The sequence below is a fragment of the Giraffa tippelskirchi genome, chromosome 1, assembly GCF_054371585.1.
Source record: "Giraffa tippelskirchi isolate mGirTip1 chromosome 1, T2T-mGirTip1v1.2.pri, whole genome shotgun sequence".
Classification (NCBI taxonomy): domain Eukaryota; kingdom Metazoa; phylum Chordata; class Mammalia; order Artiodactyla; family Giraffidae; genus Giraffa; species Giraffa tippelskirchi.
This window is the reverse complement of record NC_137275.1, coordinates 150794011-150813455: the sequence shown is the minus strand read 5'-3', so window position 1 is coordinate 150813455 and position 19445 is coordinate 150794011. Positions and strand designations below refer to the sequence as shown.

Below are 19445 nucleotides of genomic sequence, written 5' to 3'. Positions count from 1 at the left end.
ACAAAGAAGACTGCAATTCCACCTTAATCTTTTAGTTGTGTTTAAAACCATCCAACAAATGATTACATCATCGTTACCTTAGTGTGGTGGGTACAAAATTACCCATAAATTATTTTCTGCACTATTCTGTATTTTTCTTTAATTACTGAAGATAATAGGTAAAAGGAATGAGAACAGAGTTGAACTTAACCGCTAGTTTCACTCTGACATTCTATGTTTCATGGGAGCCAAACAAACGTCTTAAAAAATTATGATTCATAAAACTTAGAACTGAGATATGCGGTGGAGACCTAACTCACATTCAGGGAAGACAAAACATAAAGGACATCAGTAATTTTGGTCAAGGTGCCTGCGGTTTCTGATTTAGTTTTCCTTTTCATCCTGCCCTAGAGCATCTCTCCTTATGTAATCAAATCTGTAATCAAATCATACATGCAACTGGATTTAATATCTGAGTTCATAACACATTAAGTGAGCACCACCTGAAGTTTGCTTCTTTATGTCTCGATGTTTTATAAACTTGAATATTAAATACTGGTGCATATATGCTCAAAATTAAATAAATAAGATTAGATTATGAAAAACTAAGGAGAATATAATCTCATACTCTGTTGTATGAGAGTCTTCATATCATATGTTTGGTGATATACCAAAAAGCATATAGCAAATAGCATATTCAGAAAAAGCTGGTATACTTGATAGATTAGCTTTAGAGAAAACGTTCTTTTTAGGAATCAGAGGCAGACTAGTTTCTTGCTCCTGAAATGCTAAGAACAGGTGCAAGATATTTTCCTTTATGCTATGTTTCCATTTAGCATTTTATATGTTTATAGACAATGCTATTTAGGGATCAACTTAATATTGAAAAATTTGAAAATATCCATATTTTTTAACATTTTAGAGAATTATTCAGTCTTTCTAAATAAAGGATTACTTCCATTAGATGTTTATTACTTTAAGATTTTTTAGCAATAAGGTGCAACTGTATAGTACAGGAAACTATATTCAATGTACTAGGATAAACAATAATGGAAAAGAATATAAAAAGAATGTGTATATATATACATGTGTATATATACATATATATGCACATATATACAACTGAGTCAGCAGAAATTAACACAACAGTATAAATCAACTATACTTCAATTTAAAAACAGACTTTTAAACCAACTATATTACAAATGTTTTAAACTGCTGTTTCCTTAAAACCCTGTCAAAAGAACTGAATGTTTCAGTTTGGAAACCAAAAGAGCTTTTTTCTTCAAATGCAGAAAAAGCCAATGTGTTTTTAACTACTTTTTTAAAATGCCACAAAGCTTGAAATGTATTCTTTTACTGAAAACCGGTGTGATTTTTCTGAAAAAGAACCTCAAAGGAATAATTTGCCTCAATGTACGAGACTGGCATTTTAATGACATGTGAAATTGTCATCCCAAGCCCCACATCCAACCATTTCATCCACTTCATCCTCTTCGACAGTATCTGCTGTTTACATCCAAAGGAAGAACTCATATCCACTGTGTACATGTTGCAATGAGTAACATTTTAGGAGTCTGATATAGTGCCAGGCAAAGTTGATTCTACCAATGAAGTGGTATCATTGTATCCATATTAAAAATGAGAATACTGATGTTCCAGGAAGTTACATTACTTGCTCAGTAATATAAACAGGGAATGTACAAAATGAGGTATCTCATGTATTAGTAAGATACCTGGAGTCACAGATACTCTTAGCAAAAGATCCTTAGAGAGCAAAGAGTATCACTCCTTTGTCTTAGAGATGGGCGAGCAGAGGCTCAGAGTGGCTGGAGTCCCAAGATTCTATGGCTGGTTAATGTACAGTACCAGATCCCTTCTCTTTACACCATTCTTTCACCAGAAGACCATCAGACTATGGCCTATCAAGCAGTGTACTACATAAAGGCAGATAGCTCCCAAGCAGGGACTTGATACCGACTTTGAACATGGCATGTGTGCAGAACTAGCAGGAGACCAGCCCTTACTTCGCATGGGCTCTGGTTCCGGAGAGCTAGACGGTGGGACCACTGGAGACTGGGGGCTGCTCTTTTTCTCTCCGTTGGCTGTACCAGTTGCTGAAGTAGTAGCCTGGGAGTCTGGATTCTCAGCACGAATCGTCAATTTCACTTTTGTCTTTGAGGTTTTCAGAAGGCTAATAAACTGGCAGGGTGTTGGTGTGGAGGAGAAATAAAATTAAAGGCAAGTTAGCAGACTTACACACAAAAAAGCCACTATGATAGCTGTAATTGGAATCATCTATGATTGAGACAAGAGTCAGAGACAAACTTTTTCTCTGTCAGGACTCGAGAGGTCAAGAAAGAATGGCTGCAGTTTCTAGTTTTTTTAATTTCCTGATACTGATTAAGGCCAAAAAGTCTACTTCAGACTATATTCTTCATTATATAAGAAAGCGCTTTCACTTTTAACATTTCTAGTTAATATTGTTCATTTCTCTGGATCCTTACAACCTTAGAAGAATATGGGATGCTTTACCCACTTCTGGTCATAGCAAACACCCTCTTCCAACAACACAAGAGAAGATACTACACATGAACATCACCAGATGGTCAATACCGAAATCAGATTGATTATATTCTTTGCAGACAAAGATGCAGAAGCTCTATACAGTCAACAAAAACAAGAACAGGAGCTGACTGTGGCTCAGATCGTGAACTCCTTGTTGCCAAATTCAGATTTACATTGAAGAAAGTAGGGAAAATCACTAGAATATTCAGCTAAGACCTAAACCAAATCTCTTACAATTATACAGTAGAACTGACAAATAGATTCAAGGGATTAGATCTGAGAGAGTGCCTGAAGAACTATGGACAGAGTTTCCTTCCAGATACTGTACAGGAGGCAGTGATCAAGACCATCCCCAAGAAAAAGAAATGCAAAAAGACAAAACAGTTGTCTGACAAGGCCTTACAAACAGCTGAGAAAAGAGAAGCTAAAGGCAAAGGAGAAAAGGAAAGACATACCCATTTGAATGCAGAGTTCCAAAGATAGCAAGGAGAAATAAGAAAGCCTTCCTTAGTGATCAGTGTAAAGAAATAAAGGAAAACAATAGAATGGGAAACACTAGAGGGCTCTTCAAGAAAATTATAGATACTAAGGGAACATTTCATGCAAAAATGGGTACAATAAAGGACAGAAATGGTATGGACCCAACAAAGCAGAAGATATTAAGAAGAGGCGGCAAGAATACATACACAGAAGAACTATACAAAAAAGATCTTCACAACCCAGATAATCACGATGGTGTGATCACTCACCTAGAGCCAGACATCTTGGAATGTGAAGTCAAGTGGGCCTTAGGAAGCATCACTACGAACAAAGCTAGTGGAAATGATGGAATTCCAGTTGAGCTATTTCAAATTGTAAAAGATGATGCTATGAAAGTGCTGCATTCAATATGCCAGCAAATTTGGAAAACTCACCAGTGGCCAAGGACTGGAAAAGGTCCGTTTTCATTCCAATCCCAAAGAAAGGCAATGCCAAAGAATGCTCAAACTACCACAAATGCACTCATTTCACACGCTAGCAAAGTAATGCTCAAAATTTTCTAAGCCAGGCTTCAACAATATGTGAACGATGAACTTCATATGTTCAAGCTGGACTTAGAAAAGGCAAAGAAACCAGAGATCAAATTGCCAAAATCCATTGGATCATCAAAAAAGCCAGAGTTCCAGGAAAACATCTACTTCTGCTTTATTGACTATGCCAAAGCCTTTGACTGTGTGAATCACAACAAACTGTGGAAAATTCTTAAAGAGATGGGAATACGAGACCACCTGACCTGCCTCCTGAGAAATCTGTATGCAGGTCAAGAAGCAACAGTTAGAACTGGACATGGAACAACAGACTGGTTCCAAACTGGGAAAGGAGTACATCAATGCTGTATATTGTCACCTATTTATTTAACTTATATGCAGATACATTACGTGAAATGCCGGGCTGGATGAACCCCAAGCGGGAATCAAGATTGCCGGGAGAAATATCAATAACCTCAGATATGCAGATGACACCACCGTTATGGCAGAAAGCAAAGAGGAATTAAACAGACTCTTGACGAAGGTGAAAGAGAGTGAAAAAGTTGGCTTAAAACTCAACATTCAGAAAACTCAGATCATGGCCTCTGGTCCCATCAGTTCAGTTCAGTTCAGTTCAGTGTCTCAGTCGTGTCCGACTCTTTGCGACCCCATGAATTGCAGCACGCCAGGCCTCTCTGTCCATCACCAACTACCGGAGTCTACCCAAACCTATGTCCATCGAGTCAGTGATGCCATCCAACCATCTCATCCTCTGTCGTCCCCTTCTTCTCCTGCCCCTAATCCTACCCAGCATTAGAGTCTTTTCCAATGAGTCAACTCTTCGCATGAGGTGGCCAAAGTATTGGAGTTTCAGCTTCAACATCAGTCCTTCCAATGAACATCCAGCATTGATCTCCTTTTGGATGGCCTGGTTGGATCTCCTTGCAGTCCAAGGGACTCTCAAGAGTCTTCTCCAACACCACAGTTCAAAAGCATCAATTCTGCGGCGCTCAGCTTTCTTCACCGTCCAACTCTCACATCCATGCATGACCACTGGAAAAACGATAGCCTTGACTAGACGGACTTTTGTTGGCAAAGTAATGTCACTGCTTTTAAATATGGTATCTAGGCAAACAGATGGGGAAATAATGGCAATAGTGACAGACTTTATTCTTTTGGGCTCCAAAATCACTGCAGATTGTGACTGCAGCCATGGAATTAGAAGATGCTTGCTCCTTGTAAGAAAAGCTATGACCAACCTAGAAAGCATATTAAAAAGAAGAGACATTACTTTGCCAACAAAGGTCTGTCTAGTCAAAGCTATGGTTTTTCCAGTAGTCATGTATGGATGTGAGAGTTGGACTATAAAGAAAGCTGAGCGCTGAATAATTGATGCTTTTGATCTGTGGTGTTGGAGAAGACTCTTGAGAGTCCCTTGGACTGCTAGGAGATCCAAGCAGTCCATCCTAAAGGAAATCAGTCCTGAATATTCATTGGAAGGACTGATGCTGAAGCTGAAGTTCCAATACTTTGGCCCCCTGATGTCAAGGACTGACTCATCTGAAAAGACCCTGATGCTTGGAAAGACTGAAGGCGGGAGGAGAGGAAATGACAGAGGATGAGATGGTTGGATAGCATCATAGACTGGATGGACTGAGTTTGAACAAGCTCCAGGATTTGGTGATGCACAGAGAAGCCTGGCGTGCTGTAGTCCATGGGGTCACAAAGAGTCGGACATGACTGAGGGACTGAACTGAAGCACTTCTGTTTCTATAGACAATCTGAAGGAGCTTACATAAACATTTTTAATAAAATGGGAACGTTTACATTTAAAGCAAGATAAAGAAAACTATGCAAGAGAAGAATCAAGCCAAATAGAATGTTAAAAACATAGACATGTGGGTTAAAGAATAAAACCTATACAATTATTAAAAATGGTGCTGGAACAACTGGACAGCTACATGTGAAAGAATGAGAACACTTTCTAACACCATATAGAAAAATAAACTCAAAATGCATTAAAGACTTAAATGTAAGGTCAGAAACTATAAAGCTCTTGAGAGGAAATAGGCAGTACACACTTTGACATAAGTCACTGCAAGATCCTCTTTGACCCACCTCCTAGAGTACTGGAAATAGAGAGAAAAATAAACAAATGGGACCTAATTAAACTTAAAAGCCTTTGTATAGCAAATGAAACTATTAACAAGATAAAAAGACAAAACTCAGGATGGGAGAAAAAATTGCAAGCGAAACAACTGACAAAGGATTAATCCCCAAAATATACAAGCAGCTCATACAGTTCAATAATAGAAAAACAGAAACAGTCCAATCACACAATGGGCAGAAGACCTGAAGAGACACTTCTCCAAAGAAGATATATAAGAAGATGGCCAATAAATACATGAAAAGATAACCAATATAGCTCATTATTAGAGAAAAGAAAATCAAAACTACAATGAGGTATCAACTCACACCAATCAGAATGGCCATCATAAAAAAAAAAACAAAAGCAAAAATGCTGGACAAGATGTGGAGAAAAAGGAACGCCCTTGCACAGTCGGTGGGCATGTAAATTGGTACAGACACTATGGAGAACAGTATGGAGAGTCCTTAACAAACTGGGAATAAAACTACCAGATAAAAACCCAGCAATAAAACCCACCAATCACACTACTGGGTTTATACCCCGAGAAAACCACAATTCAAAAAGACACATGTACCCCAATGTTCAGTGCAGCACTATTTACAATAGCTAAGGACATGGAAGCAATCTAGATATCCATTGACAGGTGAATGGATAAAGAAATTGTAGTGTACACACACACACACACACACACACACAGGAATATTACATAGCCATAAAAAGGAACAGATTTAAGTCAGTTGTAGTGAGGTGGATGAACCTGAAGTCTGTTACACAGAGTGATGTAAGTCAGAAAAACAAATATATATTAACACATAAATATGGGATCTAGAAAAGTAGTACTAATGAACTCATTTAGAGGAAAGAAATAAAGATGCAAACATAGAGAACAGACTTGTGGACACAGTGGGTAAGGAGAGGCTAGGAGAAACTGGGATAGTAGCATTGCCATATTTATACTATCCTATATAAAATAGATAGCTAACAGGAAGTTGCTATATAACACAGGGAGCCCAGGCTGGCACTCTGTGATGACTTGGAGGGGTGGAATTGCTGGGGGGAGGCTCAAGATGGAGAGGATACATATACAGTTATGACTGATTCACACTGATGTATGGCACAGACTACCACAACACTGCAAAAAATTTTTCTCCAAAAAAAAGCAAACCGAATTTTAAAATGATTTAAGCATCTTGCTGGCAAATGTAGAAACGGACACAGTGGCACACCAAATCTCAAAGAAACACAGTTTTGTTTTGTTTTTTTCTAGCACTTATGAAAGGCTCAAGTGAAACTCCCAGTAAGTACAGTATTAAGATCACTTTTGAGGAAGAAACATAGGCATAAATAACTATTTATCCACAATAAAAGCTATAAATTTAATGTCTGAGTCTTAAAATCTGTTTATAAAGCAATATACATAGTGGATATTTATAGGAGCAAATCCATAGACAGTATATTAAAAAGTAGAGACATCACTTTGCCAACAAAGGTTCTTATAATCAAAGCTATGGTTTTTCCAGTAGTCATATACGGATGTGAGAGTTGGACCATAAAGGGGGCTGAGTGTTAAAGAACTGATGCTTTCGAATTGTGGTGCTAGAGAAGACTCTTGAGAGTCCCTCAGACAACAAGCAGATCAAGCCAGTCAATCAATCCTAAAGGAAATCAATCCTGAACATTCACTGGAAGGACTGATGTGGAAGCTGAAGTTCCAATACTTTGGCCACTAGATGTGAAGAGCTGACTCATTTGAACAGACCCTGACAATGGGAAAGATTGAGGGCAGGAGGTGAAGAGGGCGATAGTGCATGAGATGACTGGATGGCATCACCGACTCAATGGACATGAGTTTCAGCAAATACAGGGAGACGCTGAAGGACAGGGAAGCCTGGTGTGCTGCAGTCCATGGAGTCACAAAGAGACAGACCCGACTTAGTTCTTGAACAAAAATAACATGGGAGCAAATATTCATTAAAAATATTCCTTTGGTTTTAATACTAAGTTGACATTTGTTTAGAAGTTTCAAGTTTTCCTAAAGGAAAACTGAAATGATATTTATCAAAAGTGCCCACTGAATACTGAATTTATCAGGTAACAGAAAAATTACTTAACATTATCTTAATTAGAAAACAGAAATTAAGTACTTTTCAAATCTCTTCTCTTCCTTGCAGATACCTAACATAGCTACACAGTTCTGATCCCCATGACTGACCCCCGCCCCACCCCCACCACACACACACTTAGCTATTTCCAAGGATGAGTTCACAGTACCATTTGCTTTCTTTTGGATAAGTACCTTTTCAACAGGATAGCCAACAACAACTTCATCATCTACAGCCAAGATCTGATCTCCAACTTTCAGCCGTCCATCCTAGATGGAAACGTGGAAACTTTTGAGTGATTTTACAGACAGAATTCCCTTCCTCACCAATTTCTGACTGTAAGAAGGGGGAGACCTCACCTTGGCTGCTGCCCCGTGCTCTGTTAGACTCTTTATGATGACCCCACTGAGTGTATCTTCTTCACTTATGGCAATGCCCAAACCTCCCTGATCCTACAGAAGCAAAAACAGAAACACTTAGGAAATGTGAAACATGAAATTTAGCCAAATAGAAAGGTATGTGACCGAAACTTCTGAACATTATCTTCTTACTCAAAGGCTAGAAAAGCAATTAAAGGTGTTCTAAAATCCACTCTTAGAAATCCCCTTTTCTTAAGCAAACTTTGAATTACTTTAGTGGGATTAAGTTTCTCCTCCATCAAATATTCAAATGTTCTCATTCCTCCCCTATGTCTAGTATCTCTAGTACTCAGTCGTGTCTGACTCTTTGTGAACTCATGGACTGTGGCACGCCAGCCTTCCCCGTCCATCACCAACTCCCGGACCTTGCTCAAACTCACGTCCATCGAGTGGGTGATGCCACCCAACCATCTTATCCTTTGTCGTCCCCTTCTCCTCCTGCCTTCAATCTTTCCCAGCATCAGGGTCTTTTCTTTTCAGCACAAATACCAAGTAACATATCCCTAGTCACTTTATCAATAGATTCAGAAAATAAAAACGTATTCAACAACTTAATGAATGTACGTTTGAGAATTCAGTTCTGTGTAACTGGTTAAGTGACTCAAAACCAAAGCACACTCCTGCCTCCTTTTTCTGGCTTAGACATAATCACTAATATCGGTTCTTGCATCCCTGTTCTGCTTCCCCTTCTCCTTCAGCAGACAGGCTACCCTGACTGCTCATGCTCTGTGCTTTCTGGGGCTGAAAATCCAGACTGGTTACTTCAAAGACTCGGGTTTTGATTTGACACAGAGTGAAAATGCTCTCAACTCATGAGTCCAAAGACTTACCCTGAAAACCTGCCAAGGCTAGAAGAGCTATACCTACTTTGGCTATATTTTCCATACTTTCTTTTATCAAAACCAGGTGTTCCATAATGTTGGCTTTTACCTCTTCTTAACATTTATGTGAATAAAATTTACCACAGAGTAGTGATTATTTTCATTCTGGTTAGAGCTAGCAACTTTCCTCATTATAGTTTCCATCGAGGGAGACAGAAAGCAAGAGTGAACGAAGTTTACATGAGAGCCACACTTGCCCCTGGACTTTGAGGCTCACGGCATCGAGGTAAAGCTTCACCATCATTTTTAAGATTATGAACGCTGCTGCTTTGCTGACAGAGATGATTAATGCGTGATGACTTTCCAGACTGTCACTGCTCATCCTCCCTAGCACCGCTCTTTTCATGTGCATAATACAGAGACAATTACACAGGTTTAGGGTAAGCAGAACTCAACTATAATATACTTGCCGGCTAGATTTGGAAACCTGGATATGTTACTTAACATCTCTAAACCTCTATTTTCTTATCTCCAAAAAACCTGAATAATAATAGTTGCCAACTAAAAGCTTGCTGTGCGGATCAAGTGTAGCAAAGGCTTGAAAGCCTGACACACTATACAAAAGTGTTGCTATCATACATACGTTCCTTCTACCTATAACTCTACAGGATATAATCAAATTGACTTCACATAAAGTGTCCAAACTTGCCAGAATTCTGAAACCCCAAACCTTGATTTTGTGGTCAAAGAATCAGGCACGATGAACAGGAAGTTCAACGTGCTACCACACTGACAAATTCCAATGTCAAAGCCAAGTAAATAACTAAGCTACCCTCTATTTCGGATATTGCACACAATATTCTTTCTTAGTACCAAGAAATATTTCACTTGTATTAATATAAGTAATACTCTAATCTACCATGACTATAGGTGCTCAATTCTGATATATGATTCTGTTTTAGTCTATTTACTTAACTGTGGTCAGAAAAGTACTTTACTAAGTACCAAGGGCATTTGCTGGTTGTTTACCTATACAAATTCAGAGATTTGCATTAAAATATCCTGTCCCCTCTCCCCTGCTGTCTCAAAGGACTCTCTCTGACATGGCAACAGAATGAGGGATGCTGGAATGGACATGTATGGACTTTTTGACAGAAAAAAGCTTAATGACTTCTGTTCTTTTCCCTTTACCCACAACACAAACTTCCATGACAACTTTTCTTAAATGTATATGATAAGATCAGAGCAATCCATTTTTGTACAGGGTTATTTATTAAAAAAAAAAAAACAAGAAAAATCAGTATTTTTTTCCACCAAGTGCTTAACAAATTCTAACCACATATCAGGCATTATGCCCACCAGTTTAAAAACAAATCATTTAAATTTAACTTTTATAATTACAATAGCAAAGGTAAGACTATCATCTCCAATTTACAGGTAAGAAAAATGGAGGCAAAGCAAGATCACAAAATGTGTTAAGTCTGTATCTGATGAAAAAGGATTCAACCCAGTCAGATGGCCTCTGGTGCCCTGCCTTGGAAATGGGGAGTCTCGGAGGAAGCCCTCCTTTCTGCTGTAGCATTACACATAAAATCCTTCTGTCTTCCCATTCCACCTCCTCCCTTCCTCTCCTTTTCCCTGAGCATGTCACTGCTCTTTCTATTTAGTCTGTTCATCCACTGTCCACCTGCATTCCAGCATGACCCTGCAGCACCTAAAAGCATTTACAGGATTCTGTTCAACAAACCACCTCTTTCAAGTGGTCATTTGAATCCAAGGTTCAGATCTTCGCAAAAGCAAAGATCTCAACGATGCCTATCAGTGAGACTTCTAGGCATTTGGGCTTTTGATCTGACAAAGGACAAAGCCTGTAACTTGTTTCTTTTTTTATTTCATTCATAGCAAGTCCTTGTAAATAAATCAAACATGAGATCACTAAATGTCATACCTTGGGATAATCATAAAGGCAGGAGAAGCTGGGCCCCTGCTCAAGTATCAATTAGCACAATGGTTATTGAACGTTAGTGCACACTGGCATCATGGAGAAGGCTTAGTAAGACATGAGCTGCGGGCACACCCCAGAGCTTTTCCTTCAGGAGATCAGGGCGGGCCCAAGCACCTGCAGGTCTAACAGGCTCTCAGGTGATGCTGATGCTGCCGGTCTGTGGAGACTAGTTTTGGGAACCAGTGAAAGAGAACACCAGTGTCAAGGTCCTCACATGATTTCAGTCCAATTCAAAGCAGATTTACCTTAGGAAGTTCTAGATGTTGCACATTTGTCAATGAACTGAGGTCAACAACTGCGTCGGAAGTAGTAACACTCGGTTCAGCCTAACAGAGGGAAAGAAGTGACAAAATAGGCAAATGTTATGTAGTTTTGCTTGACTAAATAGTTGTTTATTGTTGTTGTCTCGTCACTAAGTTGTGTCCGACTTTTTGCAACCCCGTGGACTATAGCCCACTAGGTTCCTATGTCCATGGGATTTTCTAGGTAAGAATACTGGAGTGGGCTGCCATTTCCTAACCCGGGGGATCTTCTTGATTCAGGGACTGAACTCATGTTCCCTGCATTGGCAGGTAGATTATTTACTGCTGAGCCACCAGGGAAGCCTCAAAGGTGCCACTTAATTAACATTATTTCATATGCTGTATTCTATCATTATAATTTTAATACTTCATGACGTTTATGAACATTATATCTTAAAAATATGAATGAGGTGTGATTAGGCAGCATTATTTTGGAGCACAGAAACATAAAATGCCTCACAAGACCGCATGGATTTACTCTACAATGATGCCTAATAGTAACCCAGCTCCAAACAGCGCAAGCAATGATATATAGAACACCAGCAGAGGCACCATTCACCATGTTTTACTGTGCTAGACATCAAGTGAATGTAGGAGCTATTAAATGTTTTACTTGAAAGTTATTAAAATCCATTTTCGTGATGGAGAGTTTTGGTACAACTCATATGAAAATAAAAATTTTCTCCTTTATAATCTTGAAAAACCTCTTGACTCACTCAGTTCACCATTATGATCAGTGAGTCAGTTCACCAGCATGAGACAATGATTTGTGCATCTTGTGTACAGAAAAGCCTAATGTTTAGATATTAATTTAGGGAAGAGTGTTTCCAATTCTATACCTTTTCCACTGATAGTATCATACTTCCTCTAACTTTTAAGTTTTCATTCTCTATCTCCTTTTACTCATTCTAAACAAAGTAAACACAAAACTTTCACCAAAACTCTCTTAAATTTGTGTCACCCTCTAGCCACAGCGTTCTCTTTCCTAATTTCTTATCCATCATTTGATTTCTCAAAATCACTAATAATCTTCTAGTTGGAAAATACAATGAACCCTCTTTATTCACCTTCTCGTTTGAGTTCCCCACAGTATTCAAGACTGTGCTGTACACCCTTTCTCAATGGGGCGCTCCTCAGCTGCTGTGCGACCCACTCACCTGGTTCTTCATTTTGGACCTGTCAACTTTCCTTACAACTGATACCACACAATTCTGACCTCGGCTCTCATCTTTTCTAAATGTCCTCCACAGACAGAGCCTGAGCTCCCATGGCTCCCAAGTTGGCATCCATGGGGATTCATCTCTAAAACGTCCCGGTGAACACTTCTACCAGGCTTTCCAACAGACACTTCATTCTTAAGCTGCCTCAGAGAGAAATTTCTCTATTTCTATATAAATACCTGCTCCTCTTTTTTATCTTTTCTATTCTGATAAAAGTTAACCATCTACTAAGTCACCAAATCAGACATCTGGAAGGCTGGTACATCTCGTCCGTTTCATTCTCCAGCTTATGCTCAGCCCCCAAATGGTACCTGGTATCAGTGAATGTATCTGTTGGATGAATACATTCTCAACCAGTCATTTTTCCTCACTGAATATATTTAGTTAGGGATGAAGGAATATCTATTTGGGTTCTAAAGACCTGACACAACCATTTCTTCTCTCTCTCTCTCTTATTTTTGGGCATCAGTTCAGGTCTTCCATATCTATCCCGTGAACTACTCTAATCTTCTTACTCCCTTCAACTTAACTTCTCTCTGTCCTGAAACCTGTGATTTTTCTCTGTACCATTTCCAGAATTCTTAAAAATAATCTTCATTCTTTGAGTCTGCAAAGATATAGCCTAAAAGACAAGGTCTGCATGGTGATCCTCATGATCCAACCCTACCTGCTCCCCACCTCCCACTGTTGAGCGGGGCTCTGCAGTTACCAATTCTCTGCATCTGCCAGAGCCTCCAGCCCATTCCTCATTCCATGTCCTCTGCTTGCAATGTTTATGGCCCCCAAGACATCTACTTTCAATGTACACTTCATGTGTAACCTCCCCTATGTTCTCATTCTCTCCCCAGAGGTAAAACTGTCAACTCTTTTTCTATCTTCATTATTCCCTTGACAGGCTCTACTACTAGGCTTCATGTAAGCAGTGCTTATTTACATGAGTGTTTCATAAACTAGGCTATAAACATATTGGGGATCAAGGGGATTAAGAGATTTACTTCTCTCTTATATCCCTGAAAGGGCTCTATAACTGTTAGCCAAATTAATAAGTGATACATAAACTAAAGCTTCCCAGAGAAACAAATATAAGCTACAAACCTCCTTATTTTGAAGATTCTCTGAGGTAGCAGGTGAAGGTTCCACTGTATGCCCAGGACATACGGCCATCTGACTTACTGCATCTTTATTTCTAAAGGAAAAAAAGCACTAACCTATAATATCATGACCATTCATACTATTTTCATTCTTTAGGTTGAAGATTCAGATTATTAGACAAAATTCTGTAGCCACAAAGACTTGGAACTACAACACTTACACATTTGTATATGTTTCATTTTTATTCAAAAGAATCAGAACTGAACGGCTAAGGAAAAATATTTATAAACCAGGAAAAGAAAATGCTCACCTGATAAAAATTATTTTTACTTTAGAAGGGGCACATTTGATGATTGATGAAGCATTCTGATGACTTCTTCCATATAAAATTTGACCATTGATCTATGAGAAATAAATATCATTAACTGAGCCCAGAATTTAATTTCACAAATTTTTATCTCCTTTCTAATGTAAAGGACTTCCCTGGTGGCGCGTGGTAAAGAATATGCCTGCCGATGCAGAATATGTATGTTTGATCTTCTGGGTTGGGAAGACTCCCCAGAGAAGGAAATGGCAACCAACTCCAGTATTCTTGCCTAAAGAATCTCATGGACAGAGGAGCCTGGTAGGCTACAGTCCATGGGCTCACAAGAGCAAGCTAGGACTTGGCAACTAAACAACAACAATCTAATGAAAAGCACATTTTTTTCTTCCTTTAAAATAGTACATACATTTTCTTTCCCAGAACATGAACCTGACTTTGATGCTGAGTTAAAAAGCTCATGTTGAAAGCCAACATTAAAATGCCATGCATGTAGTCTGACCTCCATGGACTAACGAGGCATCACTTGGACTGACTACAGGAGAGTATCCAGGCAGGCAACAAGCTTCTAGAGTACTCTGTACAAGCAAGGGCTCTGCAGAGGCACCTGTGATCAGCACAGATCATCCTGGGAAGGACTGACTATCATAGTTCACAGTTAATGTCAGAACTCAAGGCCTGGGGGTAGGCCACTGGGGGAAGCAGTGCTGGTACATTCAGGCTTCAGGCCGTGGAAGGTGCTTAAGCAGCACACTAACTGGTGGAAACTGCCAGTCATCCTGTCAGTTAGCCCCTGCTGACTAAGCCTTCCTAACAAAGACGGAAACACAGGAGACATGGGAAAATGTGCTAAAGCAGTGTAAAGACATGTGGATCCCAGCCTATAGGAAGCAAGGACAAAAATCAAGCAAACACAATTCTAAACACCATAAAGTATGGCCCGCAAGTTTATTTAGCTTGGTGGGCTGAATTACTGTTTTTGTTTTTTAGCCTTAAATTCAACCCCACAACAATCCACCCCCATCAAGTCTACTATGAGGGATTCAACTTCTAGAAGGTCCAGTGATCAGTCTCATTACAGGGGCATGATCGGTCATTTGGTTTTTCAAAAGCTCCTAATAAAAATGCAGCACACACAAAAAAATGTTTTTGAAGTGTGATCTTTATTACTGTCTTGGGGCAAAAATTTTTTCTAGTGCTACACGGTCACAACCTTTAATGGAAGTTAACAGGAACATGGGTGGTACTTAGTAGAGATTTGGTCTCCAGCCAAATTTGCTGCAATGCAGCTATGTTATTAGGTGAGTGATAGTTTTTTCAATCACCATATGAGACCCAGGTGGGTTTTCTGGAAACTGATGGCGCTGTCACACCAATTCAGCAAGAGTAAATGCAGTGTTTGCCATAAGAACTTACCTCTAGAAGCTCATCTGCAATCTGCAGTCGACCATCTTTCCCAGCTGCTCCATTTGGATCAATCCCCACTATAAAAACACTCATCCTCGATCGGTCTTTGTTCCCAGCAAGACTCAGACCCAAACCACTATGCCCTTTCTCTAGTTCGATTATGTGGAGCTCGCCTGTGAGGGTTCCGTAACGTTCTCTGATATTTTCTGCGCACAACACGAACAAAAAAACCACACAGGGAGTAAGAGAGAATCACAGCCAAATGCCTTACTCTGGAAGGTTACTGAGAATGGCATTATAAGGTCATGACTGTACCAAAATATAATTCTTAGCAGTTAAGGAAAGCTAATCAGACTGGCCTCCTGGGCATCAAGACTGGTTTCCTAGGGCACCCAAATTTTGAGTAGCTTCTCTGCCTCTAGGATGCAAAGAGTACGGTGTCTGACTAATCAGTTCACCTGAGGTGAGCAGACCCAAAGAAGTCATCCATGTGATCACATGAATAAGCTCTCCAAAGACAGTGATTAAAACAGAAAGTTACTTTATCATTTACAGAGAACAGAACATCCAGAGGATTTGTCTTCCCTGGTCAGGGGAAACTTTTCTCCCACAGCAACGCGGACACTGCACATTTCATCATGCTGGGTGGTGCTTGGTACAAAGATCCAGATTAGATGGAATGGGTTTTCTTATTGCACAGAGTCATCCAACCAGGACACATGGACGTACCTGTTCTCGTTAAATGAGACCTTTCATATCTCCCATCTCCAATGTTCAAAAGGTAGAGTTTATTCTGTAATCCGGTAGGTGTCCCGGGCCCAGATCAACAACCAGCCAGTGGCTAACACTAACCACCAGGCACATGAGGGAGCTAATAATCTGTTTTCTTGAGCCATTAAGTTTTGGAGTGGCTTGGAATATGATAATAGGTAACTGAAACATTCCATTTCATGTTTTCCTCAGAGTACATTCTGGCCAGTTTGATGGATTAGCAAAATATTCTAATTTCATTAGAAATAAGACTAAGAAAACTGAAAACTTTACAAATCATCCCTTAGAAAATCTTACTAAGGGGTTAATGTCATGCATTCTGTATTAATTCTTAATCGCATCAATTTCACAAACTGCCATTTCCTGATTCCTTCTAGAATCTAGCAGTACAAATTCTATACTCTACTTCCCCAAAGCACATACCACAGTATTCTTAAGGAAAACAATTACATTTTTTTAAATGAAACTTTTTAAAGCACTGACACATAACTTTGGGCTAACCTCTGTAAAATGGCTTATTTCGTGAGGCAACGAGACACTCCCATGATCCTAACAACAACTGCCTTCAAATGATTCCTGTGAATCAGGCATTGTGCTAATTAACCTTTAGCAACCTGAGGCAGAAAGCGCATTTAAAAAGGGGGATGACCACTACGCTACAACTTAGAGGTCGTTAAACAACTTGCCAAACGCCCCAAGTTTTCAATCTCAACACTTACACTATGTTACCGTATTAGTACAGAAATACCTAAATTCCAGGCTGTTCAAACAGCAACAACAAATAGATTTTATAATGAGGAATCTGAGGCCTAAAAGGGGTGATACTCTGTCGGAGACCATGAGAGGGTGGATCCAGTACAGTTTCTGAGAGAGTGCCCTGACCACCTCAACTTGCAGAAAAATGCAAAGTGGGCTTGAACAGGGTTGCAGATTTAAAAAACAGAAAAACGTGATTTCATGCCTCAGGAATGTGTGTTATATTCAAATACAGCAAACATTAGTTTTTTCCTACACAAAACTGCACTATGTGTAACTGAAGATGAAATGTACTTACCCATCTGGGGCATAAGCCTTAAGAGACCCAGAACTATGAACAGTTCGATACCTCTTAACAAGTCAATGCATTTGAAACAGACAACTTACTCCAGCTGTAACCAAACTCATCCTCTTTGTCCACATCTTCTGAGGTTTCATTTGCAGATGACAGAGCGTGATCCCCACTCATTTCTGCCAACACTGGAGGCAGGGGTGGAGGCGAGTGGCACAGAGGAGGCTTTTCTGGCTCCGAGTCTGACTGACTGGGCACCTGTGGGAACAAGAAGAATGCAGTGGGTATGTGCAGTCTAAGGAAGGAAAACTCAAGGAAAAGAAGTAAGACTGCAACATCAAAAACCAAACTACTAGCTTTAAAATATCTAACATATTAAATAATTAGAAAATACACATATATAAAAATGGCAGACAGGATTCAGGTAAACTTTAAATACACTAAACAAATCAGTATGTTCAGAGCACGATCCATTAAATGATTACATGGTATTTTAAGGGGAAGAATTACTCAATTTGCAGGCTTAAATAACTGAAGATGGAAAGTTGTACAAATTTCGTGTTTTGGGAAAAAAATTCTCATTCAAAACTCATCTGGACAAGATTGTGGAAGTCTAAAAAAGTCTTCCAAGAAACTGGAAACAAACTAACAAAGTTAATCATGTAATCGGACAAAGCAGTTCAAAGCTTGTTAGTGAGATTATATATAAATATTTTATTGCTACCTGAATCCTCTCTCTACATGACTCAACAAATTCATGAAAGAAGCACTGCACATGCAGGATCCTCTACCAGGGTGACTGCTTGTTAGCAAAGAGCACACAAATTCAGATCTGAGGGGCTGGTTTAAGGGGCAAAACCACTATCCACTTGCCAAGGTAGCCCTAAACATAAATTGAAAAATAGGGTTGAATACTTCATAAAAACCCACAGCTTGGTTGGTATGTTTGATGTCACTTAAGTCTACAAGTCTTAAATAAAAAAAAAAAAGATTTGGTATCATCCGGTTCTTTCCTTAATTGAAACATAGTGAGTCAAGGTTTTATATTATAGATTCTCAAGCAGATTAGAGTTAGAAACGTCTTTAAGTCACTGAATCCATTTTATTCACTTTACAGATTAAAGGCCGAGGCCATGAGAAGCAAAAGGTTTTGTTCAGAATAACCTAGTGAAACTAGACTTCTCTTTGCTTAATTTCTAACCTAACCCAATGCACTTTCCTGTATCATGTTTTCTCCTCCAGTTTCTACAGTAAGACACAGAGTATCTCAATCAAGGCTCACAGATCCCAGTTAAAGTTCTAACCCCATTGTCAGGCTGTCCCTCATGCCTTGAGCCTACATTTATCCTTCTTTCTCTATTTTACTGTTTTTTATTTTTCCTATAAAAAAATCCCTCTGATATGCCTCATTTTATTTTACACATGAATATCTAGAAAAAAATGTGATTAAAAGTACTTCTTACAGAATACACTAAATGAAAGGAATGTACAAATACTTAGAAATTATTCAATGGTGTTAAGAGTCAAAATATACCTAAAAATAAAACCATAGGGCGCTGAATATAATCTTTCTTTGATGATTCAGACACTACTACAGGACTCTAAGCTACCCCAAAAATGGTCCTGGTAAACATGAATTACTATTTTTCTGGCAAAGCACAGGTGAGCTGATTGACAGCCACTAATGGATGGGCAATAGATTTTCAAGTCACAGAATCTGCTGTATTTAAAATACTTGGTTTACATACCATTGGCCAAACAGACAAAAATTACTAAGTGCCAACAGAATCCTGTTGTCTTCCCAAGTGCTGTGCCATAAAACTTTCACAAAAGCAATGTACAAATACATAAGCACAAATAAAAAACTTCATTTGATCCAGAGGGGTCATTAATGATACTAAGGTAGGGAGAAACACATAGTTTAGAATTTTTCTCATTAAAATTCTTTTAAAAATTTACTAACAAAGGAAAATTTGAGAAGCATGAATTAACCCCATTTAATTTTCAAAAAGTAGAATCAAGTCTAACTTAAACTTGTCATAATTTTAATACATTTATAGGTGAAAATTTTATAGATCTTACTCTCTGCATAACTTTCCTGACCTGTTATTTTCCTTAAAAACAAATGAACAAACACAACTCGCTTGTCTAAAAACTATTCAGGATCTTACTTAGGCAGAACATTTTCATACTGTGAATAAACTCAAATGTTGTCCTAACATAGCTGGTTAAT

General features: G+C 38.9%; 1 protein-coding gene across 22 annotated transcripts in view; it reads right to left on the bottom strand.

Annotated features, from left to right (window-relative positions):
* Window positions 1–19445, bottom strand: part of MPDZ (multiple PDZ domain crumbs cell polarity complex component) — a 212908-nt gene that overhangs the window by 58584 nt on the left and 134879 nt on the right. For all 22 annotated transcript variants that reach the window (XM_081570360.1, XM_081570365.1, XM_081570379.1 and 19 more), the window contains 8 exons: window positions 17308–17470; window positions 15403–15599; window positions 13975–14066; window positions 13668–13758; window positions 11296–11376; window positions 8165–8257; window positions 8000–8074; window positions 2007–2181 (listed from right to left, as the gene is read on the bottom strand). In XM_081570360.1, coding sequence (XP_081426486.1) covers window positions 2007–2181; window positions 8000–8074; window positions 8165–8257; window positions 11296–11376; window positions 13668–13758; window positions 13975–14066; window positions 15403–15599; window positions 17308–17470 — 967 coding nt within the window. The remainder of the gene's footprint in view (window positions 1–2006; window positions 2182–7999; window positions 8075–8164; window positions 8258–11295; window positions 11377–13667; window positions 13759–13974; window positions 14067–15402; window positions 15600–17307; window positions 17471–19445) is intronic.